Source organism: Erpetoichthys calabaricus, chromosome 8 (assembly GCF_900747795.2).
Source record: "Erpetoichthys calabaricus chromosome 8, fErpCal1.3, whole genome shotgun sequence".
NCBI lineage: Eukaryota > Metazoa > Chordata > Cladistia > Polypteriformes > Polypteridae > Erpetoichthys > Erpetoichthys calabaricus.
The window spans coordinates 192201638-192228136 of record NC_041401.2 but is presented as its reverse complement, the minus strand read 5'-3'; the positions used below and the strand labels follow the sequence as shown (position 1 = coordinate 192228136).

Below are 26499 nucleotides of genomic sequence, written 5' to 3'. Positions count from 1 at the left end.
TTGATTCTTGAACTGTTGCATGATTCTCGTTCATTTCATTTGTGGACTTAATTACCATATATACTCGCATTAAAGTTGTCCCGCGGAGAAGTCGGGGCTTGATTTTACCGTATAATTTCCAGTATTTTATAATGTCGGTCGTATTAGACCCAAGAGATTATGATATGCTAACGCCCACCTGAGAGAGTAACCACGGGGCACATGGCCTTTTCTTTTCTATGTATTGTGCCTACGTGACCACACGGTGATACCCGAACTATTCTGAAGCGATGTTTGCACTATTTTGTATCTCACACCCTCATACTCCTTTATCGTAAGAGCATCCTTTATCTACGATGGAGCGTTCAATCAGAAGAAAATATGAAGCTGGTTTTAAAGTAAAAGTCGTTAGAGTGGCGAAAGAAATTGGTAACTGCACTGCTGCAACAAAACTCGATGTGTCTGAGAAACTGACATGAGATTGGAGGAGGTAAGAAGATGTAAAAATAAAACAAAATTTACCGTATCTACTTACGGATAAGTCGAGACTTGATTTTATCGTATAATTTCTGGTATTTTATAATGTCGATCGTATAAGTAGAATACGAAACACTCACGCTATTGGTCCAAGAGATTATGATATGCTAACGCCCACCTGAGAGAGTAACCACTGGGCACACGGCCTTTTTTCTTCTTCTATGTATTGTGCCTACGTGACCACACGATAATACCTGAATTATTCCGAAGCGACGTTTGCACTGATTTGTGTTTTTTGTATGTCACCTCCTCATTTACCTTTATCATAAGAACATCCCTTATCTACGATGGAGCGTTCAATCAGAAGAAAATATGAAGCAAGTCGTTGAGGTGGCGAAAGAAATTGGTAACTGCGCTGATGCAACAAAATTCGATGCATCTGAGAAACTGATGAGGGACTGGAGAAGGCAAGAAGATGTAAAAAAAATAATTGTCACATTTTTGAACGGGCGTATAAGTCAGGGTATGATTTTATGATCAATTTTTCGGGTTTCAAGACCCAACTTATACGTGAGTATATACGGTATTACCCTTGAATGAGTCTCAGTTCTTTTCCATTTGATTCTTGAGCTGGGAAATTACCCACAAACAAGTTGCATCATTAGCCAAGAATAAGTCATTTAATTCTCATTTAATTCGCTTCTCGTGCTAAATCAATAGCCAGCAATGAGTAGTAAGATCCTCGTTAATTTAATTCTCAAACTGAATCATTACCCATTCATGAGTTGCACGATTCTCATTCATTTGATTTGCAAACTGAATTATTACCCACGAATGAGTCTCACAGTTCTTTTTCATTTGAATTCTTGAGGTAAGTAATTACCCACAAACAAGCTGCACAGTTTCCATTCACTTGATTTTTAAGATTAATCGTTGCCCACAAATGAGTTACACGATTTCTGATCAAATTGATTCGCGAACTGAGCCATGCTGCCAGAATGAGTCACACAATTTTCATTTCATTTGGTTCTCATGATGATTTATTAGCCACCAATGAGTCGCAAGATCCATCGTTAATTTGGTTCTTGAACTGAATCAATTACCCATGAACAACTTGCAGGATTCTCGTTCATTTGATTTGTCAACTGAATCATTGCCCTAGAATGAGTCGCAAGATCCTCATTAATTTGATTCTTGAACTTTCGCATGATTCTTGTTCATTTCATTTGTGAACTTAATTACTGTATATACTCGTGTTTAAGTCAAGGCTTGATTTTACCGTATAATTTCCAGTATTTTATAATGTCAGTCGTATTAGACCCAAGAGATTATGATATGCTAGCGCCCACCTGAGACAGTAACCACGGGGCACACAGCCTTTCTTTTCTATGTATTGTGCCTACATGACCACGTGGTAATACCCGAACTATTCTGAAGCGACGTTTGCACTGTTTTGTATCTCACACACTCATACACCTTTATTGTAAGAGCTCCCCTCATCTATGATGGAGCGTTCAATCAGAAGAAAATATGAAGCTGGTTTTAAATTAAAAGTCGTTGAAGTGGCAAAAGAAATTGGTAACTGCGCTGCTACAACAAAATTTGATGTTTCTGAGAAACTGATGAGAGATTGGAGGAGGCAAGAAGATGTAAAAAAAAAAAAAAAAAAAAAGAATTGTCGCATTATTGAACGGGTGTACAAGTTGGGGTCTGATTTTATGACCGATTTTTCGGGTTTCACGACCCAACTTATACGCGAGTATATACAGTATTACCCTTGAATGAGTCTCACAGTTCTTTTCCATTTGATTCTTGAGCTGGGAAATTACCCACAAACAAGTTGCATAATTTCCGTTCACTTCATTTAAGATTAATTTAATTAATCGTTGCCCACGAATGAGTTACACAATTTTTGATCAAATTGATTCGCGAACTGAGCCATTCCGCCAGAATGAGTCACACGATTTTCAATTCATTTGATTCTCAAGATGAATCGTTAGCCACCAACGAGTCGCAAGATCTGTCATTAATTTGGTTCTCGAACCGAATCATTACCCGTGAATGAGTTGCCCAATTCTCGTTCATTTGATTTGTGACCTGAATTATTACCCACGAATGAGTCGCACAATTCTTTTTCATCTGATTCTCAGACTCAATCAGACTTGGGTAGTTTAAACCAAAACCAGAGTGTGATTACCAGTCAAGGTGTTTGTTCAGCCTGGTGAGACTAAACGTAACTCAGTAGAATTACAAATTTGACTAATTGGCTTATTATATTTATCGTATATTTATTGTAAATCACTTTGCCGTTGTTTTGAATGTGACATTGACATTAATTATGTGTTTTTCAATATTTTTCACGCTGGTTCCTCATCTCTTTCAAGATAAAATGTAACTTTTGCCATGGCGGGTAAGTGAATTATTTGCAAGCCCGTGCAGAATCAGTAAATGCAAATTGAGTCCAAAGAGTCAAGTGAATCGATTCACCAAATGGATAGTTTGAAAGAATCAAATCAGCAAAGTGAATCATGATGCCCCGTCACTAGTTTGGGAGGTGAGTCGAGGGGTTCAAATGAGGCCAAGGTCTGAAGAGAGAGACAGGAGAGTCCTTTAGGTGGTGTTGTGATTGGCTAGCGGGTGAGCCAGCCACCCTACTGGGCAGACACGGGTTCAATCGTTGTTCAGAACTCTGTGTTCTCCTTCTGTTCATCCCTTCCTTAGGTTATTCTGTGCAATAAAAGTGCAAAATCTATTTACATTTTGGGTGTGGGGGTCCACGCTTCATATAACTTCATACTGATGGGTCATGTTTGCTTCTTTTAGCGCCATTCTGTCAGAGTCTGTTTTTGAACATGGTCAGCACAACCGGTGGAGCGGTGATGTGGGCTTTCCTAAAGCCCATGCTGTTGGGCAAGATTCTGTTTACCCCAAATATTCCGGAAACTTGGGCAGTCATGCAGAAGGTAAGACGCACACACTACATGGCTGAAACTTCAGTGGCCATTCTGTTCATGTGGACAAAGTTGGTCAAGAACCATAGCTGCTTAACAATTTCTGTGAAGAAACGTTGTGACACTTTGGGTCAGGATGGTATCTGGAATTCTTTTTACCAAAGCTGCCCTTTCTGTTACAAGGGTGAGAGAGCCAAAGTCTACCATGGGTGTAAGATGCAAACCAACTCCAGTGAGATGTCAGTCTGTCACAGACAGTTACTCAGACATCCTCTCTTGATGAGTATTCCGCAATGTGAAAAGGCGCTATACAGCTTGGCACAGTATCAGCCCAATTAAACACCACTTGACATTCTCACTCACACATTCATATTGTTGTAATGTGCCAAGAAAAAACACTCACAATATACAAGCTCCACACGTGCTGCCTGCAACTTGAACCCACCTCTCTGGATCGGTGTGTCAGTAGCCCAACCACTGTGCCACCCTGGAACTGAATTCAGGTCCTTAGACCTGTGAGGCAGTAGTCCAAAGTGCTGTGCCACTCTGCAATTGAGCACTGGTCTGGTTTCTAGGTCTGTTTGGCAGCAGTGTACACCACTGTGCCATCCCGGAATTGAATCCAATTCTATAGATCTGTGTTGCAGTAGTCGAAGCAACTGTGCCATCCTAGAATTGAACCCAGGTCCCTGGATAGGTGTGGCAGTACTGTAGTCCAAACCACTGTGCTACCATAGAATGAAGCACCAGTTTCTACATCTATTTGGTGGCAGTTCACACTTCTGTGCCACACTGGAATTGAATCCAGGTCCCTAGACAGATGTGGCGGTACTCCAAACCGCTGTGCCACCCTGGAATTGAGCCCCAGTTCCTAGACCTATTTGGCAGAAGTGCACACCATTGTGCCACCCTGGCATTGAATCGAGGTTCCTAGATATGTGTTACAGTAGTTCAAACCAGTGTGCCACTATAGCATTGATCCAAGATCCCTGGATAGGTGTGGAAGTAGTCCAAACCACTGTGCCACCCTGGAATTGAGCTCCAGTTCCTAGACTTATTTGGCAGAAGTGCACATCATTGTGCCACTCTGGCATTGAATCGAGGTTCCTAGATATGTGTTACAGTAGTCCAAACCAGTGTGCCACTATAGCATTGATCCAAGATCCCTGGATAGGTGTGGCAGTAGTCCAAACTACTGTGCCACCCTGGTTTTTTTTTTTTTTTGATTGTGTCCTTATTGTTTACTGTCTAGGATGCATTGCTTGGCAAATCTGTGAACTGAAGAATTGTTTTTGCTCAACCATCCATTTTCCAGGCAAATTTGTCCTGGTGGGCATTACGTTGGCATGTAAGCGTTCTGTTTCCCCTACATTTGATTTTACTGCCCTACAGGATTACAGCAACTTTTAGCAGTATATCCGGGGTCTGAAAAGTAAGACATGTCCACACCAGGATGGCTCAGCTGGCATGGGTCAGATGACCGTTCTGTGGTCCAGGTTCCAGTTTTAGTTGCCATAATGTATGTAACATGTCAGAGCATAACACTATCAGACCTCTTAATTCAATTCAGGGGTTACTTGGGGGGTGAATCAGGAGAATTCACAAAGACATGGGGAGAACATGCAAACCCCACAAAACTAATAATCAGGATAGCGATTTTAAGCCAGAGCTTGGAGTTGGTGAGGCAGCAGTGCCATCAGGCGGCTATTCAAAATAAAAGATCATCAGTTTGACTAAAGTGATAGAAGTGGTTCATAAATCAACAAAGTGTGGTGAAGATGGCATCCATTGTTCACCATCACGTTTATAAAACATGCAGCCCCCCAGTGGTAAGAAATGACCAAGCTGTGCCTGATTGACGTGTTTTCTGTTCTTTTTTTTTTTGCAGTCTAATGTCACATTACAAGACCTGTACCAGCTTACCACGTATGCAGATATGTGGATTGGCAATTCATCGAATATTCAGACACTGGTGACTGTGCTGAGTCAAATTAAACCTTTGCTGGTAAGTCAGAGCTCACCTGATTTAATAGAATTTGCTCAGAACCGTCTGTCTGTCCATTTTCTTAACCCGCTAATGTTGGGGAGGGTCGTTGAGGAGCTGGAGTCTATCCCAGCATGCATTGGGCCTAAGGTAAGAACACTGCCAGGATGGAGTGCCAGTCCATCACAGGCTGAACACACAAACTCTTTCTCTCACACACACACACACACGGACATGGGCCAATTTAGCAAAACCGCTTAACCTAATCCGAGGTAATCAGGCTCACCCTGGCACACCGGGGGCAAGGCAGGGAGCAGACTGTGACAGGGTGCCATGGCTTTTATTGAAGTCATTTTTAAAATGCAACTGAGTGGAGTGGTAATGCAGTGGTTGGCATCCAGTGTCTGGGGGGGGGGGGGGTTCAAATCCCGTGCCCAGATATTAACCAGACATGAAGTCGGCACGTTCTCTCCGAGTCTCTGAAGTAGACGAGTGAGGGAGGCCACTAAAAGAACTCTGAAGGAGTGACAAGCTACAGTGGAGAGACAGTGCAGACAATGTTGCAGAACGAGATATTGTGAGAACGTCCAAGGGGGTGTCAGTCGTCACTGCTGCTGACCCCCTTGAAGACTCACATTTCTGCAAAAAGGGGAGAAGGACGTGGAGGAAAGTCATGGCCACCAGGCAGCTATACGCGGCTGCACCTCCTATCTGTGTCTCAGGGGGGCTTCTGCCGCCTCGCTAAGCTGTTGTTGTTTGCAGTCGGCTTCAGTTTTCACTCTCACTGTGCTGTGCTTCCATTTTCTTGCAGACATTTTTAAAGAATTCAAATGTGCAGAGCTTCATCAGTCTGGAATCGAACATCAACATCGCCGACGTGCTACAGAATGCACAACAACTGAGTAAGTGGTCTACTTCAGTTCAGCTCTCTTTAGTGTCGCTCTGTCCAACAGAACAAGTAGCTTGAGGAGAGAGTGTGTGTATGTGTGTGTGTGTGTGTTTGTTTGTGTGTCTGTGTGTGGCTTCATTGGTCCAGGATGGCACACAGGTACACTTCTGTTTTCTTTCCTGCAGTTTGTATTACAAAAGGGCAGCACATCAGTGCAGTAAAACTGCTGCCTTCTGGATCCAAAAGTATGAGTCCTCTCAGGGGGGCTTATCTGCAGGAGCTCTGTCTTTCCATCCACGTCCACAAGCACACCGTTTATCTCTTTAGCAGAAAAGGCAGAAGTGTTTCTAAATAGAAATCAGGAGAAAGTCCAAAAAAGCAGAAAACTAAAGTGAGACGTCTGATAGTCAGAAAGTGAAAATGAGCAGAAAACAAAGCATTGGACATGAAGAAGGTACCGACTGTGTCCTGAGAGTCACTGTGAACTCGTGGCACAGGAACACAAAAACAGGGACAAAACACACACTACACAAACTGGCATCGACAAAGAATGTGAAAACAAAAAAAAACATTTTAAAATACTTTTGAAATAAACATATAAAGAGGAGAATCTGACTCAGCACATCCAGTGCAAAAAAGAAATTTCATTGCTATCTATCATATAGTGCCTTCCATATCTATCTATCTATCTACAACACCCACAGGTGGCACCCAGGAATCCTAACAGGGCGCCAACTCCCATGGAGCCCAGGTGTCGCTGCCATGCAGGGGGGCTGCCACCTAGTGCTCCAGGGGAGGTAATGCTCTGGATATGCTCTCTCCCCCAGTCCTTCCAAAGTGGAGGCATCCCGTATGCCACAGTATCTGTCTATCATTACATAGTGACTTTCACATCTATCTATCTATCTATCATTATATAGCACATTTCATATCTATCTATTATATAGTGCCTTTCATATTTATCTATCATTATATAGTGACTTTCACATCTATCTATCTCTATCTATCATTATATAGCACCTTTCATATCTATATATCTAACATATAGTGCCTTTCATATCTATCTATCTATCTATCTATCTATCTATCTATCTATCTATCTATCTATCTATCTATCTATCTATCTATCTATCTATCTATCTATCAGTCATTACAGTATATAGCACCTTTCATATCTATCTATTATATAGTGACTTTCACATCTATCTATCAATCATTACCGTATATAGCACCTTTCATATCTATCTATCATTATATAGCACTTTTCATATCTATCATTATATAGTGCCTTTCACATCTATCCATCTATCTATAACACATAGGTAGATATATTCGACATATACATTTGTGTCTCCTGTGCAGAGAGCACACCACACATTTTCAAAGTGAACCTTACCCAATGATTTCTGTAACACCAGATTCTATGTTGACATCCAATGGCATCAATGAATGACTAGCGTTAAATGTGAATGACAGGATGTCACAGCTGCTGTGTGTGTTCTCTGTCATTCAGCCTTAGTGTCAGTCAATGCAAGTATGAAAGAATTGGCAGCTGTATTCATGAAAATATGAACTGCAAAATATGCATTTGAAGTAAACAGCGTGTCCCACTCCATCAAACAGACCACCATTAAGAGAGAGCAGGTGATGAAGAACCACAGGACAAGCAGGTTTCCGTGCTCAACACACCTGAATCAACAAATCGGCCTGACGACAGCAGTATAGTACAGACGTGGCCGCACAACATCCAACTTCTGACTGCACGTCTGAACAAACAACTAAAGAAATTGAACATGATGGTCTAACTGGAAATGCAAATATGCTGTGACAAAATGGCCACCGTGTTTTAACACGTTGTATACCCACAGACCACAATGCTCACCCAAACTCTGTTTGCTGCTGTTATATCATATCGTGATGCAGTATTTATAATGACTGAAAGATATCACAGCAGACAGAAGCCCTTCTCAGACAAGTGGGGCCCAGGAGCTGAGGTGATCTATGTGTGTGTGTGTCTGTCTGTCTCACTGCTCATCACAACATGTAAACTAATCAATGAACTTCAGATCTCTAGTGCTACTGAGTTCCTGCACTGACGACAGCAATCTTAGCTTTTGATTTTCTCTCAGTGTCAAGTCTTTTTTTTTCCAGTATCTTTTGCTCTCTCCCTGAAACCTCAGCAGTGCTTTAAAATGCATGGACTGGAGGCACTGGTGGCGGGTGTCTCAGGAAGAAGCCCTGTGGGCGAAGCTTTTCTAGCGCAGCATTTTGCCGCTTTTCACTACACACTTTTTAACGGGTTGTCCCCAGACACACATTCTTTAGTGAGAATCATGTTGGTCCCTGAGACTTGTGTTGCCAAACCAAAAAAGAGGAAAAATGGAGAGACAAGTCTGCATAAAATCATGTTTTTTTGAACACAACGCTTTTTTGCAATGTCATTTGTCACAAAACAATTTTTTTTAATAATTTGTTTTTTATTTTTTTTTCAGGTAATTTCGGTAGCGTTCTCAGTGCAAATATGCCTTTGCTGAACCAGATGACCACGCTTTGCAAACTGTTGAAGAACATCTCCTCATGTATCAACTTTAACCGATACCAAGCCATGAACACCACTGATGCGCTTAATTCCGAGGCCACTAAACTCCTGCAGCATAACAACCTATATGCCAGTATGTAAATGAACAGCTATCCACCTTAATAAAAGGATAAGTGTCTGTGTGTCCTTCCAGATGCTATGTCTCTGTCATTCCAACAGATGGCGCATCTCAAACAGTAATCATAAAATGTATTGCATTTGCATTCAAACAGATGGCATAATAATAATAATACATTTTATTATAGCACCATTCCCATGATCAAAGCACTTATGACCCCAGTCATTTTATTCTATAATGCATGCTGTATTAATGTGCATTGCATTTTGCATTCCAACAGATGGCAATGTGAACCATGTCCTTTTATTCTATAATGCATGCTGTATTAATATGCATTGTATTTTGCATTACAACAGATGGCACCGTGACCTGTGTCATTTTTATCTATAATGCATGCTGTATTAATGAGCATTGCATTTTGCATTCCAACAGATGGCACAGTGACCCGTGTCCTTTTATTCTATAATGCATGCTGTGTTAATATGCGTTGTATTTTGCATTCCAACAGATGGCATTGTGACCTGTGTCATTTTTATCTATAATGCATGCTGTATTAATGTGCATTGCATTTTCCATTCCAACAGATGGCACAGTGACCTATGTCCTTTTATTCTATAATGCATATTGTATTAATATGCATTGCATTCTGCATTTCAACAGCTGGCATTGTGATCCATGTCCTTTTATTCAATAATGCATGTTGTGTTAATATGCATTGGCAATAATATGGCAACATGACCAGAGTGTTTTCTTATAGTTTACAATATGTTCTGTATTAAAATGTGTTGCATTTTGCACTCCTACAGATGGCATTAGGACCTTTTGTTTTATCTATCTATCTATCTATCATATAGTGCCTTTCATATCTATCTATTATATAGTGCCTTTTAAATCTAATCTTTTAAACATAAGGGCAAAATTTATGTACAAAATATGGTCCAAAAATGAGTGTTTTTTTCAGGTCTAGTGGGCCAAACATAGGGGGAAATGCCTAACGTCTCGTGCTGATGAATCAGGACACGCTGGCCAAAAAAAAAAAAAAAAAGTGAAGTGATTGCAAAGCATTCAGGAGTAATTTTTATGAACACAAAATCCATCCATCCATTTTCCAACCCGCTGAATCTGAACACAGGGCACAAGGCAGGAACCAATCCTGGGCAGGGTGCCAACCCACCGCAGTGAACACAAAATACTGTCATTAATTAACATCTACTGTATATACCAGGGCAGCATGGTGGCATAGTGGTAGCGCTGCTGCCTCGCAGTAAGGAGACCTGGGTTTGCTTCCCGGGTCCTCCCTGCGTGGAGTCTGCATGTTCTCCCCATGTCTGCGTGGGTCTCCTCCCACAGTCCAAAGACATGCAGGTTAGGCGCTTTGGCGATCCTAAATTGCCCCTAGTGTGTGATTGATGTGTGTGTGTGCCCTGCATTGGGCTGGCGCCCTGCCCGGGGTTTGTTCCTGCCTTGCGCCCTGTGTTGGCTGGGATTGGCTACAGCAGACCCTTGTGACCCTGTGTTAGGATATAGCGGGTTGGATAATGACTGACTGATAATGGATGGATGTATATACCATGAGTTTCATCTTCTTGTCATGTTTGCTTCTTTATTTCATTTTATTTGCCACAGGTGTCATTTTTAACATTACAACGCAGAAAAGTCGTCAGAAGAGGTCGGTCGGTTCTAGCCTGCCTCCACTAGTCAAATACACGATCCGAATGCCCATCAGCAACACCATGAGAACAGACAGACTGAGGGACGTGATGTGGACGCCCGGCCCACACATTTCTGCCTCTCAGTATCTGCTTAACAATCACGGCTTCATTTATCTACAAGAGGACATCGAGAAGGCTATCATCGAGCTGCAAACTGAGAAGGTCATCGATGGCCCTGCCGTGCAGATACAGGCCTTCCCTTATCCTTGCTACACGAGGGACAAGTAAGTATAGTTTTTTTAACTATCAAAACCTAAAAAAAACATCTGGTGTGTTAACAGGTGACCCTGTGAGTCGGTTGTCTCAATCGTTAATTTTTATTTGAGTAAATGAATTTAGTTATGGGAGACACGTTCTGTTGTGGATGTGTATCGTTGAAGCAGATTAGGCAGCATGGGCACCCTCAGCCCCGAAGAAGGCAGCAGAATCAGGCTTTATTGTACGGCGCACATGCAGACTCAATTCAGATGATCTGAGTGAATATGCCAATCTTGTATTTATTACAATTCTTACCGCAATTCTCAGCACCTTTTCTCCTAACAATTTACCCTTCACTATCCATTTCTTCATTAAAATCCCTTTGGCTCAAAAGACATATTTGCCACCTGGAGGTGAGCGTCACCTAATCACTCCTCCCTCATCCTGAGCTGTTAAAGATTGCGGGCCTTTGGTTAATTAGATCTCACAACTACCATGGACCCTGTAGAACCCACCTGTGCTTAATTAATAATTCAATGAATGTTTACTTGTTGCACTGGCATCTGTTAAGGCTGATGTAATAGACAGGCGTGCCAGTTAGGCGGCAGCACGCAGCTTCACTGATAAGGACTAAGGTGCAAACAGCTTGGCGGGGTGCCTCTTGACTACTTGAAATAAAAGTACAGGTCCTTAACAATGAATTCTTACATATAGTCGCGTATAAGTCGGGCATTGAAACCCGAAAAATCAATCATAAAATCAGACCCCGACTTCTACGCCCTGTAAAAAGGCGCTATATATGCGCCCGACCTGACACAGATTCACACTGGAGGCACATATAAAATAAATACATTTTTGTTTTTCTTAAGCTGGAGGGCACGTCTTACCCGTGTCCTCCACCCACAACACAATCCCCAAAGCACCAACACACCACACACTTTCTTCTCCTGCACCACCACTCCTCCCAGGCAACCTTGTCCACCTCCACCTGACTCTGGTTGCTGGCTCCTTTTAATGGGCACCTGGGTGTGGCAAAACCAGTGCCCAGAAGGGTCCAGCAGCTCCTGCTGCAGCACCCCCTGGCGGCGCCTGCGGAACCCAACAGGGCTACACAACACTCCAACTCCCATGAAGCCCTGGGGAAATCCGAGGCACCGCTGCAACCCAGGGAGGCTGCCATCTAGTGTCCAGGGGGAGATACTGGCTTTCCCATCCTTGCTCCCCCAGAAGATATGCTGCAGGGGCATCCCAGCCAGGTATTGGCCCTGGCCGCCTGCCACAGCCCGTTTAATTTATTATTATTTTTTTTTACATCTTCTTGCCTCCTCCAATCTCACACCAGTTTCTCAGACGCATCAAATTTTGTTGCAGCAGTGCACTTACTGATTTCTTTCGCTACTTCAATGACTTTTAATTTAAAACCAGCTTCATATTTTCTTCTGATTGAACGCTCCATCGTAGATAAGAGATGCTCTTATGATAAAGGTGTATGAGGGTGTGAGATACAAAAAACACAAATCAGTGCAAATGTCGCTTCGGAATAGTTCGGATATTAATTACCGTGTGGTCACGTAGGCACAATACACAGAAATAAAAAAGGCCGTGTGCTCCGTGGTGACTCTCTCAGGTGGGTGTTAGCATATCGTAATCTCTTGGACCAATAGTGTGAGTTTACCAAATTCAACTTATATGACCCATATTATAAAATACCGGAAATAATACGGTAAAGTCAAGCCCCAACTTATATGCAGGAGAATTTAAACGCGAGTATATACGGTAATTTAAAACTGGTTTAATGTACTCTTCTGTAATTTAATTATTATTCATAAAGAGACACAGACATATAAACTTAAATGTTCCTTTAATCTTTTGTCACAAAAACGACCATAAGATGTTGCGAAGGTTTGGGGCAGCCACCCGTATAATTGTTCCCGGCTGCAAAACTGATTAATAAACAAAGACATGTTCTTTCAACTGAGTCCAAAACAGAACTGATTCTCTTCAGGAAATATGGCAGCTTTAAAGGCCAGCGAAGGAAGTTATGTCATCAACACCAGAACCGGAAGTGATGTCATTGGCTGCCCCAGAGCTGGGCGGGATTTCCCTAGAATGGTCTGCAAAAGATCGAGAGGGAAAATTAATGCACTTCGCCACCCCCTGGTCTGGCATGGAATCACATGTATTCAAGCTCTTTAGTTGTCTCCTAAACATACGTGTGTGACACTATATATATATATATATATATATATATATATATATATATATATATATATATATATATACATACACACACACACATCTAGTTTCCAACCCGCTGAATCGGAACACAGGGTCACAGGGGTCTGCTGGAGCCAATCCCCCTGGCCTGTGCTATGCACCAGCCACTTCATGTCTCTGCCGCTCACGTTGTGAAGAGGGGGGCTGAATGCACCCCAAGGAGATGCGGTCACTCCTCTGACACTCCCTCTTAAATGGTGATACAATGGGAAACAAATATAGTTGTTTTTTTTTTTTTTTTACGCTGCTGATGCTGCGCTTCAAACATTTAAAAGCCTGTACAGCAGCTGTCCTACTCTTTGTCTTTTATTTCCGGCCCCGGGCCTGGTTAAATCTCTTGCCACAAAGTCTCATCTTGTGGGACGTGAGTTCTTAATATTTATTAGTTTTTTAATTTAAGAACGGAATAAGAATCTTAAAATCTAACATCATCACATTAAAATTCAATAAATTCGGAAAAAAAATATAGGTTTTAAAATAAGCCTGATTTAAAGCAAGACATAAAAACGTCACATAAAATTGATGCACAAAATCATTGCACTTTTAGGCTTAGGATTTTATATATAGAGAGTAGATGTATTTATTATTGAAGAATTGACACTCTGCATTGACTGTTTGTTTTTGGGATTGATATAAATGAAGGCACTAAGTCCCTGTTACGCCTACCCCTTGCTACATGTGTGTGTGTGTGTGTCCACATTTGCCCGGCTTATCTCAGTTATGACTGTGGTGGGTTCAAGAGTCTCCCAAAATAGGTGTGGGAGCATGGAGCCTGCCCGCACCGTGACAATTCGCTGTGACGACGTGGACTTCAGTGTGCGTGATGTTGATGGTCGAGCAGAAGGAGCTTCAGCGGATACACTTGTTCTTTCCACTTTCCATCCATTCAAAAAAACTTCTCATTGAGTCCCGCTGTCTTCACTTCCATACCAAGCTGCCCAACTCTGGTAAATCTCAGCAGGTTTCACTCCATCTGCCCAAAGAAATCTCACACTGGCACGCCGATCAGCAATCCTGCAGCGGAGCGTCCATTTTCACGTGACCTTGGCTTCAATTGGACTAACGGCACAGTGCTGCATGTGAGAGATACCCATAAGCCATTGCAAAGGTGCTGTACTGCGTCAGCTTCTGTCCGTTTTCAAATTGCCTTTATTTTTTGATTGACGCTTGTAGATCCTGTATTCTCATTCATGATGTATCTGTGCTGAGGAAGTCATGTTATGTATTATATGTTTGCTTGCTTTACTAAAAGCACAAGTGCAAAATAAAAATTCTGAAACATCTGGCGGTCAAGCACACAACTGAACCGCGTTGTGATTAAAGGCTGGCCCTCCCCAGAAGGTCTCACCTCACGTTTTATTCTTAATTTGCAGTTTCCTGTACAGCATGTCCTATTCCTTCCCTCTAATTGTGATGTTGGCCTGGATCCTCTTCATCGCTGCCTTTGTGAAAAAGCTTGTTCAAGAGCGGGAACTGCGACTTCATGAGGTAAATAAATAAATAGACGTTTACACTCAGTTTTAAGGTAAGATTTTTTTTTTGCAGCACAATATTATTTTATCCACTAGATGGCAGCAAAATACCATCACAAGTTTTACTCAGGTTTAATGTTGTTCATCAAATCAAAACGGCTTAACCCGAGAGACACTCTGGTGCAACTGTGTTTTTCACATAGAACTAGCTGTGTTAACCATCTGAGACGGGTAGAAATCTATGAAAATCAACGTAGACCTCAGAGTTAATATTTGAAGCACATCTGTTGGTATCTGTTTTGTAATGCACGTAGTAATAAAATGCATGACTTTTGTCATTCCAACAGATGGCACATCACAAGCATTTGTAGTAATAAAATGCATTACTACAAATGTCTGTGATACACCATCTGTTGGAATGACAAAAGCATGGCTTATATCTGTGCTTTATTCCATTTGGTATGGGATTCCTAAAAGCAGTGTTAATATTTGTGATGGGCCATCTGTTAGAATAACAAATGGAATGCAGTTCATTCATTCATGTTTGTGATGCGCCGTTTGTTGGAATGACAAATGCAATGCATTTTATTACTAAAAATGATTGTGATGTGCCATCTATTGGAATGACAAATGCAAAACATTTTACTACAAAAATGATTCTGATGGGCCGTCTGTTGGAATGACAAATGCAATGCAGTTCATTAATACATACTATATGTTTGTGATGTGCCATCTATTGGAATGACAAATGCAATGCATTATACTACTAAAAATGATTGTGATGGGCCATCTGTTGGAATGACAAATGCAATGCAGTTCATTAATACATACTATATGTTTGTGATGTGCCATCTATTGGAATGACAAATGCAATGCATTTTACTACAAAAATGATTCTGATGGGCCATCTGTTGGAATGACAAATGCAATGCATTTTGCTATTAAAAATGATTGTGATGGGCCATCTGTTGGAATGACAAAGTCAATGCATATACACGCCATTTATTATAGGATTTGTAAAAGTAGTGTCAATGCTTGTGATGCGCCACCTGTTGGAATAACTGAAACATTGCAACACACAGTCATGGACGCACTGATGGTCACACAGAGACTTGACCTTTTATTAAGGTGGATTCCGAGCCCAAAAGACACTCGGGGTTAACACCAAGGTCGTTAAGTGGATTTCTGAATTTTTGTTATCATATCATAGCTTTTACATTAATGATCTAATGTGGAGCACACTATAAGTTTTATAAAATTCTTCTGTATATTGCTCAATAAAACATAGAATGTAATGTTAAAGTACAAGTGGAGAAATAAATGAACCTACTCCTATGATTGCCTAAACCAAATGCTGATGGCCGCACTCTCTTTCTCTTTCTGCTCCCCAGTACATGAAGATGATGGGTGTCAACCCCTTCAGCCACTTCTTTGCCTGGTTTATCGAGAGCGCCTCCTTCCTGCTCATCACCATTATTTTCCTCGTGATCATCTTGAAGGCAGGCTCCATTCTTCCACAAACCAACGGCTTCCTTATCTTCCTGTTCTTCTGTGACTATGGCCTGTCCATCCTGTCAATGAGTTTCCTGTTCAGCACATTTTTCAGCCACACTAACATTGCCAGCCTCAGCGGTAGCCTCATCTATGTCATCCTCTTCTTCCCCTTCATCGTCATGACGTCTCTTGACTCCGGCCTCACCTTCACCACCAAAAGTCTCTTGGTAAGGAATCTTGCTAGCCGGTCACCTGCCTCCTACTCACTTTTGCCTTTTCTTATTTTAGCTTTGACTCCTGTGATAGACGGCCAGGATCCTTACCCTGTCTAACTACAAAGAGGACTATTTCATTTTTGTTAGGTACAATGCCGAGAGGGGACTGGGCGGTCTCGTGGCCTGGAACCCCTACAGATTTTATTTTTTTCTCCAGCTTTCTGGAGTTTTTTCTGTTCACCCTGGCCATCGGACCTTACTCTTTTTCTATGTTAACTAATGTTGTCTTATTTTAATTTATTTTGTCTTTTATTTTTCTTTTCTTCATTATTCAAAACACTTTGAGCTACTTTTTGTATGAAAATGTGCTATAGAAATAAATGTTGTTGTTGTTACCCAGCCGGGATGCTCATAGAATGGAAGGACATGGGCACACAGTTGGCTCAGAACATTGTCTGCCTCAGATCGCTAGGTTGCAAACCCACTTGGGTTAAAGCAGTGTCCTGAATTCCCCAGGGCATCATGGGAGATGGAGTTCTTTGGCTCATCCTTGATGGGTACTGTGGGTGCCTCCAGGAGGTGCTGTGGGGACTGGCCCACCGCACTCGGAAGTGCTTCTGGACCATGATTATGGGACATTGGAAGTACTCCCGGCTGCTGACTGCCTCAACTCCGAGAGCCGGAGTCGGGAGGAGGTGGACAAAGCTTGATGGAGGGGTGAAGGCAGAGAGACAGAGAGGGGAGATGACAGAGAGCAGCACAGAATTGCTGTGGCTCTGGTGTGGGAAACACTTTCTATGAGAGTTTCCCACAAATAAATCCTCTTGTTCATTCTACGCTTGTGCCTGAGCCTTTGTGTCGGGTGTTTGGGGAGCAGTAACACCCCCTACAGTCCACACTCCCTCTGCCTTTATGCATATGGAGCATCTGCTTTTTTGGTGTAAATTGAACGTGACGGTAAGTTTTAAATTAGGCCGTCTTCTAAATGCCATACAGTACAATCAGAAAGTTTTCAGACCCTTCGCTTTTTTTTTTTATATCTTATGTTGAAGCCTTTTGCTAAAATCCTTTAAATTCATTTGTTCGATTATCAAACAACACTCAGTACCCCAGAATGAAAAAAGCAAAAACAGGATTTTTAGCAACTTTTGCAAATCATTTAAAAATTAAAAACTGACATATTTAATGTAATGAATTATTATTATTATTTGCCCTGCAATGGACCAAAGTCATTTCTTGATGATGATGCGATTAAGAGAATTGTTGTTGAGACGCACCATTATGCTGAACAGCGTCAGGTAAATGACCGGGCACCTAAACACTACTGTATATCAATTCAAAGACATACTACACAAAAGACATATTTTGACAGTATGTATGGCATTAGGGCGGCACGGTGGCGCAGTGGGTAGCGCTGCTGCCTCGCAGTTGGGAGATCTGGGGACCCGGGTTCACTTCCCGGGTCCTCCCTGCGTGGAGTTTGCATGTTCTTTCCGTGTCTGCGTGGGTTTCCTCCGGGCGCTCCGGTTTCCTCCCACAGTCCAAAGACATGCAGGTTAGGTGGATTGGCGATTCTAAATTGGCCCTAGTGTGTGCTTGGTGTGTGGGTGTGTTTGTGTGTGTCCTGCGGTGGGTTGGCACCCTACCCGGGATTGGTTCCCTGCCTTGTGCCCTGTGTTGGCTGGGATTGGCTCCAGCAGACCCCCGTGACCCTGTGTTCGGATTCAGCGGGTTGGAAAATGGATGGATGTATGGCATTAGCATCATTATTGTTATTAATTTCATATTATTATTTGTATAATTATTATTCTTTTTACACTTCAGACTTGAGTGTTCTGCATGTTTTACAGTAAAAAGATGGAATGCTTTTTACGTGTAAAAAATGTAACGCTAAGGTGGTTAATGAACAATTTGCACATTGTAATGGGGGGCAGCGAAACAAGAGACAGACAGAAACGCACAAGGAGACCACTGCAGCTACTTGGCTCCACGCGTCTGTCTGCTACGATATCTTTCTGTCAGTTATTACTGTCCATCTGGCAAGTCGAGTTCTCTGCAGATTCATTTTCTTTCTATTAACCCGATGGTTTTGTGATGTTTCGTCAAAGAGAGTGAATTCCTAATTAAAGACCCCCATGTACGCCTTCATAGAAACTCTGATCTGAACTGTTTTGTCTTTCCAGGGTCTCTTTGCGCCAACTTGCTTCAGCTATGCCAGCCAGTACATAATCTACTATGAAACACAAGGCACAGGTAAGTTAATATTCTACAACACCCTACCCTTAGACATAAAAATCCATTAAATCCATTCTTTACACGCTAAGAGTAAATCAAAAATGAGCATACAGTACATCTTGAATTTAAAGTCATAAATTAGATCTCAGAGGGTACAAGTGGCCAGGAGAGAGACTGGACGAGTTGAACCTTTTCAGTGGAAACCAGCGTCACGTTACACGACTTCTAGTCAGAGGGGACGGCAACCCGTTGTGGATTACTGAGTGTGGATTGATCCTGATAGACACTCGGGTTTAACTTTTTTTTTTTTTTTTTTTTTTTTTACATAGAACTAGCTGTGCTAACCTTCTAAGACAGGTAGAAATCTAGCATTAACATTTGCAGTGCATCTATTAGAATGTGTTTTGTAATGCATGTAGTAATGAAATGCGAGGCATTTGTCATTCCAGCAGATGGTGCATCACAAACATTTGTAGTAAAAAAATGCATTGCTGCAAATGTTTTTCATGTGCCATCTTTTGGAATGACAAATGCCATGCATATGTTTTTGCTGTATGTCATTTAACATTAGATTTGTAAAAGCAGTGTTAATGTTTGTGGTGCACCATCTGTTGGAATGACAAATGCCACACGTATGTCTCTGTTATATGTCATTTGGTATAGGATTTGTAAAAGCAGTGTTAATGTTTGTGGTGCACCATCTGTTGGAATGACAAATGCCATGTGTATATCTCTGTTATATGTCATTTGGTATAGGATTTGTAAAAGCAGTGTTAATGTTTGTGGTGCACCATCTGTTGGAATGACAAATGCCATGTGTATATCTCTGTTATATGTCATTTGGTATAGGATTTGTAAAAGCAGTGTTAATGTTTGTGGTGCACCGTCTGTTGACATGACAGGTGATGCCGCACCTGTTAGAATAGAAAAGAGCAATGCACATGTCTGGGTTCCATTTGTTAAGGCTTTGGGCCTTCAAGCTCTGAGGCTGTGGGTTCAGATCTTGCTACTGACACCTGTGTGACCCTGAGCAAGTCACTTGACCTGCCTGAGCTCCAATTGGAAAACCAAAAACAAAATGGAACCAATTGTACTATAAATGTTGTAAGTCACTTTGGATAAATGTGTCAGCCAAAAGTGTTCATATATTTGGTATGGGATTCATAACAGCAGCGTTAATGTCAAATTTATCCATTTAAAATGAAATCTACAACACAGTAAAGTGTGAAGAAAGTGAAGTTTCTGTACCCACTGCAAAGTATGCTGCTTGTATGAATTTAGTTTTTAGTTTTTTATTAATACGCTGGCATGATGGCTGAAAATGAGCTGAAAGAGAATGTTTTCTTATAAAATATAATTATAAATGTTGAAAGTCTGCGGTGGGTTGGCACCCTGCCCAGGATTGGTTCCTGCCTTGTGCCCTGTGTTGGCTGGGATTGGCTCCAGCAGACCCCCGTGACCCTGTGTTCGGATTCAGCGGGTTGGATAATGGATGGATGGATGGATGTTGAAAGTGCTTGAACATGTCTATCCTTATTTCATGTCTATTTAGCAGGCTACTGCAAAGGTAAACACAGGGCAAAGCAGAATAGCACCATGAAGGCCAGCTTTGTCTGTCATATTTACACTTGTAAAACAGGACAAGCCAAAGAGTTGGGGCACCTTGAAGTTGAACCCCGTATAATGGACAGAATAACGGCAAATATACAGAGGTCTTTTCAGACAGGAGTCAAAATTGGAATCTGAGACAAAATGGCAGCAGTGCCCCTTAAGAAGAAGCCAGACGGGAAGGGGCGGGGCCAGGGAAGTGTGACTGGGCAGTGACATCACTGGGCTTGCTGGTCATGTGATCTGTAGGGGTAGAATTACCACCAGATCAGCCTTTAAGTTGTCTCCCTAGTGCATGTGTGTGATGTGTTACTTGTTAATTCTCTTATTTATTTATTTGTTTATATCCTCAGGAATGCAGTGGGGCAATTCCTACCAGTCCCCAGTAATAAATGACAATGCTTCGTTCGGCTGGTTTTGCTGGCTACTGCTGATTGACTCTTCCATCTATTTCATAATTGGCTGCTATATTCGAATGGTATTTCCAGGTAAAGTGATTACATAATTACAAATAACTGGACTGTAATGTGGGTGGCACAGCGGGACCACTGCTGGCCTCACTGAAAGGGGATTAGGGTTCGTGTCCCAGGTCTTCCTTGCATGTGTCCGCATGGCCGAGTGGGTTGTGCCTCAAAAATTAGCAACTCATTAGGAAACCTTATAGTGAGATGATGCCACTCCTGGTAGTATCAGAGTCGTAATACATACTTATGGGATGGGGCCTAAGTCTGAACGAAGTACGGGATGCCTAAAAAGCAGAGTTGAGAGGCGAGAAGAAGAATGAAGGGAATTGTGCATTCTTAAGTTCAGTTATCAGAAAAAACAGGAATTGCTGGAAGAGGAACAGATCATCAATAACAACAACCGCCCACCCGACTCCCACCCCGTGCCTCTTGACCGATAAATTGTCCTGTAGAACAGTGTTTTTCAACCAGTGTGCCGTGGCACAGTGGTGCACTATGAAGCTGCCCGGGTGTGCCATATAAATAAAAGTGTTGTCTGAACCTGAGCGGGACTATCTCCGCTGGTAATCAGGACCTGTCTGAGGAGGACAGAAATACCTGAAGAAGCTGGCATAAAGGCAGCACTGTGATCACTAAATTGCAGAAACAGAACTTCGGATGCGTCTCCCGGCTGCTAGAGCCCATCTGCCTGAGTGTGTGGGGTTACCAGCAAGTCTCATAGGGCAGGTGGAAAGTGGGAATATGAATTGCCTCCGAGACAGAGAGGAGCGGGAAAAGGGACCAAACAGCCGGGAGATGCCACCAAAGTGCTTAAGTGCAGTGTCTGTGAACACTGATCTCGGAGCTGCTCTTTTACTGGCCTCTCCGGTAGTCCTGCCCCTTCAGACAGCTGAGCACATGTACGAGATATAATGTGTTTGTGCTTAGTAAAATAGAAATGTGCTTCGAGATGTTTTTGGTTACAAAAAGTGTGCCACCACAGAAAAAAGGTTGGGAAACACTGCTGTAGAAAGAGTTCCACATCAAATTAAAAAACTAATGATGCCGTGCAGAGCGGCGACTGACAGACACAGCACAGAGTCATCGCTGAGGGCCAAGAATGGCGCCGTAGTTCTGTAGCGATGTCATTGTGATGCAACCCCCACACACATTACAACCACCCTTCCAGAAAGAAATTCTTGAAATGCCATGTAGTTTGAATTTCAAGTTTGTTCAGCCTTATTATACAAGAAAAATTTCAATAATAAGATCGACTTGTTCTTTATAAGGATGCACAGTTGTTTTGGTTGCACGCCTGTTTTGTCTTGGTAGAGTAATATACGAGGGTTGTCTGGGTTCCGCGCAGAATTTTATCGTTTGTCGAGTGTCAGCCTGTCAAAACCTGTTCTGTGTGTAGAGGGATTATTCAAGTGGTTGCATGTTTTTGTTCAGATGTTTTGCTCCCTCTCTTCCTTCAGAGTGAACACGAGAAGCAAACGAACTGAGAGCGCGCAGCCGGCGCTAGCGGCGAAGCTCCCGACTCCTTGCGTGCGTGACTTTCGAGTGATGATTTTTTACGACTTTTCTGATGGTTTAATCCGCTCAGTGGAATGCACCACGTTTGCCATCTTTTTCAACATCGATGGCATTGTCGTGTCAATTCCGTTGATGGAGGGGACAACTGTCACCTCTGAGTGGTACACCACTCAGTGCCTGCCTGACGTTTTTTCTGCGATGGCTAGAGGTCCAAGAACTTGCGAAGGCACTTTTTGCATCATGACAATGCGCCAGCCCACACGGCTAATGCGACGAAGCATTTCATTGAAGACAGTGATGTCAACGTTTTGAACCCGCCACCCTACTCGCCTGATCTTGCACCATGTGACTTTTGGCTCTTCCCGAAGGTGACAGAACCCCTGCGAGGCCACAACTTCGAAACTTGAACGGAACTGATTGCAGCTGTCAAAGAACAGCTGGACAACCTCCCAAAGACAGCCTTTTGCGAGTGTTTTGCGGCGTGGGTCAGAAGAGCCCAAAAGTGCATTGATGTTGGCGGTGAATACTTGGAAAAAGTTTAAAAAGGATCGAAGTACATGAGAAAAATAGAAAAAAAAATCCTTGGCTACTTATTTCGAGTGATTCCGCGCGGAACCCAGACAACCCTCGTATTGCTCTACTTTCCCCATTGTATTATTAAGATGTAGCCTCTGTCAGAACACCTCAAATCACACAGACTTACCACTGTTTATAAGGTATTATAGTATACTAGACATTAAGCCCGTTACAATAACGGGCGCTAGAATAGTAGTGCATAAACATTAGTAGGAACAGTCTATATTAAATGACAAAGGACCGTCTATTTTCTGTTACAGTAATACTGCCTTGTATGTGGCTGTAATATGCGTCACTGTATTGTGTGCCTTTAATTTTCTCTCACAGTAATACGTCTCTCCAGCAAGTATTTTAATCTGTGCTGGCGTGCAGCTGATTATTATATGTATGGCGTCTCCCCAGCAACGGATTTTATGTGCGCGAAAATAAATCTACTTTTAAAAGTCATCCTATTGTAATATCATGAAAATTCATATATTTAGGAAAACACTTTACACTTTACCGGGCCAAGTTTGTTAATCGCAAATCTGACATCCTCAGAGTGAACACTTGCACAGCAACAAACACTAATCCCACCTGTTTGGGGAAGCTGGTCTCCACGTCTCAGTACCCGATTCGATTTTTCATGCATTATGTTTTAGGTCTTACCTCATTTACCGAAATCCGATTGGATCAGCCACGCAATATTTTATAGGTCCCGCCCTCTCTGTCTTGTGTGACACGTCAGGCGGCCTTTGAAGCATCGCACCGTGTCCCGCGCATGCGTACTTCACCAGAAGACACACACACACGGACACATGGACGCACACAGGGATTTTATTAAAGAGGTTATCTTATCCCCACCTTCCCTTCTATATCTATAGGCAATTAGGTGTAGTAAAAAGACAAGCAGGAGTTAAGTTACACATAAAATAATGTATTATTGGTAATATTCATAAATAATAACAATATGCAAAGTACATTTGAATATTGGCAACCATACAACCTGATTAAATGGTGATGTGCAGTTTCAGGCGGCACACAGACTTGTAGTTATTTCAAATGTCTCTAGTTAAGGCATCATTGGTGCTCAGCTTTCTTCAGAACAGGCTGTATGCCTGTCTCAATATGGCTGCCGAGCTGTGGTCTCCAATGTTTTATCCATTCAGTTCATCAGTTTGGTCTTCATCAGATGTTAGTAAGAGAGAGAGAGAGAGAGAGAGAGAGAGAATGTCGTTGAGCACGCAGATTTATAGATTCTCTGTCCAACCCCTAGAGCCAATAGGACAGCATGGAACTTAAAGGCTTCTGATACAAGCCAATTCCAAACAGACATACTTCAGACCAATGGAGGAACAGAACATCTTAACACCTGCCACCCACAACCCCACCCTCAGTGAGACCATATGTTAGGTAGACTGGCTTGGGGTTGAAAGACTTTAGCAGAGAAATACTCGCCAAACTGGTTTAAGGCACATCCTCCCCCAACTCTGTCGTAAAATTCAAAGAGACCCATTCCTAAAGGAGGGGGGTATGGGGATAAACATGAATGCTTCTCACTAATATTACATTTGCTTTGCCTAAATTACACATAAAGACATATGAAATATTTATCAAGTTATATACAAAATCTTACATCACAACAACGCCTCCCTCCCCCAAATTACAAGTCTCACCCGGTATAAATTTTATAAATGCCAAATTAGCCTGCACTTTAAATTGAACCAATTGTAACCGATGTCTAAAATTTGATTAAAATCGGTTCAGATCAGTTTAGGTGATTTGGCAAACAAACAAAGAGACAGACAATGCAATCTGAGGACCGAAATGAGGTCCCTAGTGTTATCAAAATGGGTAAATGACAGCAAATAACATTTTAACATTCAAAAAACACCAAGAGGGGATTACATTTTATTAATCTAATATGAAGACCGCAGACGTGGAGCCACAGAAAGTGTTGGGAAACCAGCGGGCCCGCGTTTAATTGTAGGTTAGTTGGTGGAAAAAGTGGCCAAAGAAAACCACATGGGATGGCAGTGGTGGACCTCCATCTTTGGGGCCCTGAAGCTTGAACTGTTATGGGGGCCCCTTAGCAAGCAGCAGTGAAGTCTGGGAAATCCGCTGTCATCTTCTTCAATGTGGCTGCTCTACAACAGATGACCACAATTTTTTTTTTTTAAATTTAACCACAATAACCACAGACAACGAAATATGCTTTAATTATTCTGATTTCGACTGTCCTATGATGGATACATTGTGAGTCAAAAATTATGTTAACATTTGAATGGCGGAAACAATTTATTCACAAAACCTATTTCATATGTGCAAGATGATTTACAGGAATGTCTCAACCTGTTTGCCATCATGTTCAGCACATGTGGCACATAAATTGTCCACAAAAATTGTATATACAGTAAGTATAAACATAGCTGTACCATTAGTGTTAACATAATTTTGACTCACCCCGTATTTTGTAATAAAATCTATCTTCTGTCATAAATATCAGTGTTTTAAAGAATGAAGAGTGAAACATCTTTAATTTGAGTGTTTTGTTCATTTACAGCTAACCTAAATGATGCTTCATTATCCTTTTAATTTTTATTGGTATTTTGTATTGAATTACACTAGATTATTATTATTTTTTAAAAACATCTTCCCGTACAGTAGACAACCATAGCTCCTGTGGGATTAGTGGCACCAAAGCTTAAGCTTCATTCATTTCACAGCACTGTCTGAGGGTGCAAAAAAATTGCAAAACAAAAATTGTCCTCCTGAGCAGACAGTCACAGAGGCTGGGGGTCTCCTTCCCGTCCCGGGTGGTTTTATGTGCCTGGTTCCCGGCAGGTGCAGACTTGGGAGTTCTGTCACCCGCCTTCCAGGCGATGTTCCCCTGCACTGTAGACAGAAAGAGATGTTGTGTTGACAAGTGCGCCCTCTCCTGACCCAGGGTGGTACTGCTCACCTGAGGTGTCTCCTAGTTACCTGCGCCTGGCACTAGATGGAGCTGTGCTTTAGACAACTAAAAAGACAGACATACATGAAAACTTTATTGTTTTTAATAATTGTTACAGCGCGTAGCCTTTAATATTAATTATATTAATATTAATATTTAATATTGATTCTTTTTCTTTTTCCGGACCTCACTAGGAAAGTATGGAATTGCTGCACCTTGGTATTTTCCCGTTTTACCTTCCTTCTGGACAAGTTGCTTGCCATGCTTTAAACCAGAGAGCAATGGAAGAAGTGGGCTCCTCTTCATGAATGTCATGATGCACAGTCAGATGGCTGACCCCAAATCCAAAGGTAAGCCCTCTGAGTGTCATCACACTTGACTCTTGGGTTTCAGCCAGGGTCTGATCGCTGGTTTAAGGATATTTTCATTTATTTTGACATTTCTGTTGCTTTGGAATCATTACATTGTGTGTATTTTTGTTAATATTGTTTTGTTTAAATATCACTTAGTGTTTATGTATTTTGGTTATTTGCCTTTCTCTATTTATATTAAGTGGGTGGTTCCCCCATGGTTGCTGAGGGACCACCTTCATCCTTTATATTCAATCCCTCAGACTGTCGTTGGTGTTTGTGGAGTTCAGATCTTTGTCTTGTAAGAACAATTTCTGATTTCCTAGTGGTTCTTTTTTTGTTTTGTGTTGGTCTTGTATTACTGATTTTTGGATTTGTGAATTGGTGTTTGTAACTTTGGGTTGCCTTTTTTTAGCCAAACCTTCTTCTTCTTCTTTTTTCGGCTGCTCCCATTAGGGGTTGCCACAGCGGATCATCTTCTTCCATATCTTTCTGTCCTCATCATCTTGCTCTG

At 42.0% G+C, this 26499-nt stretch overlaps 1 protein-coding gene across 1 annotated transcript in view; it reads left to right on the top strand.

The window, feature by feature from the left end:
- Positions 1 to 26499, top strand: part of abca12 (ATP-binding cassette, sub-family A (ABC1), member 12) — a 195030-nt gene that overhangs the window by 95566 nt on the left and 72965 nt on the right. Inside the window, exons 27-36 of the mRNA XM_051930259.1 lie at positions 3280 to 3419; positions 5296 to 5412; positions 6203 to 6293; positions 8773 to 8952; positions 10564 to 10873; positions 14498 to 14612; positions 15988 to 16317; positions 18489 to 18558; positions 20502 to 20636; positions 25830 to 25985. Coding sequence (XP_051786219.1) covers positions 3280 to 3419; positions 5296 to 5412; positions 6203 to 6293; positions 8773 to 8952; positions 10564 to 10873; positions 14498 to 14612; positions 15988 to 16317; positions 18489 to 18558; positions 20502 to 20636; positions 25830 to 25985 — 1644 coding nt within the window. The remainder of the gene's footprint in view (positions 1 to 3279; positions 3420 to 5295; positions 5413 to 6202; positions 6294 to 8772; positions 8953 to 10563; positions 10874 to 14497; positions 14613 to 15987; positions 16318 to 18488; positions 18559 to 20501; positions 20637 to 25829; positions 25986 to 26499) is intronic.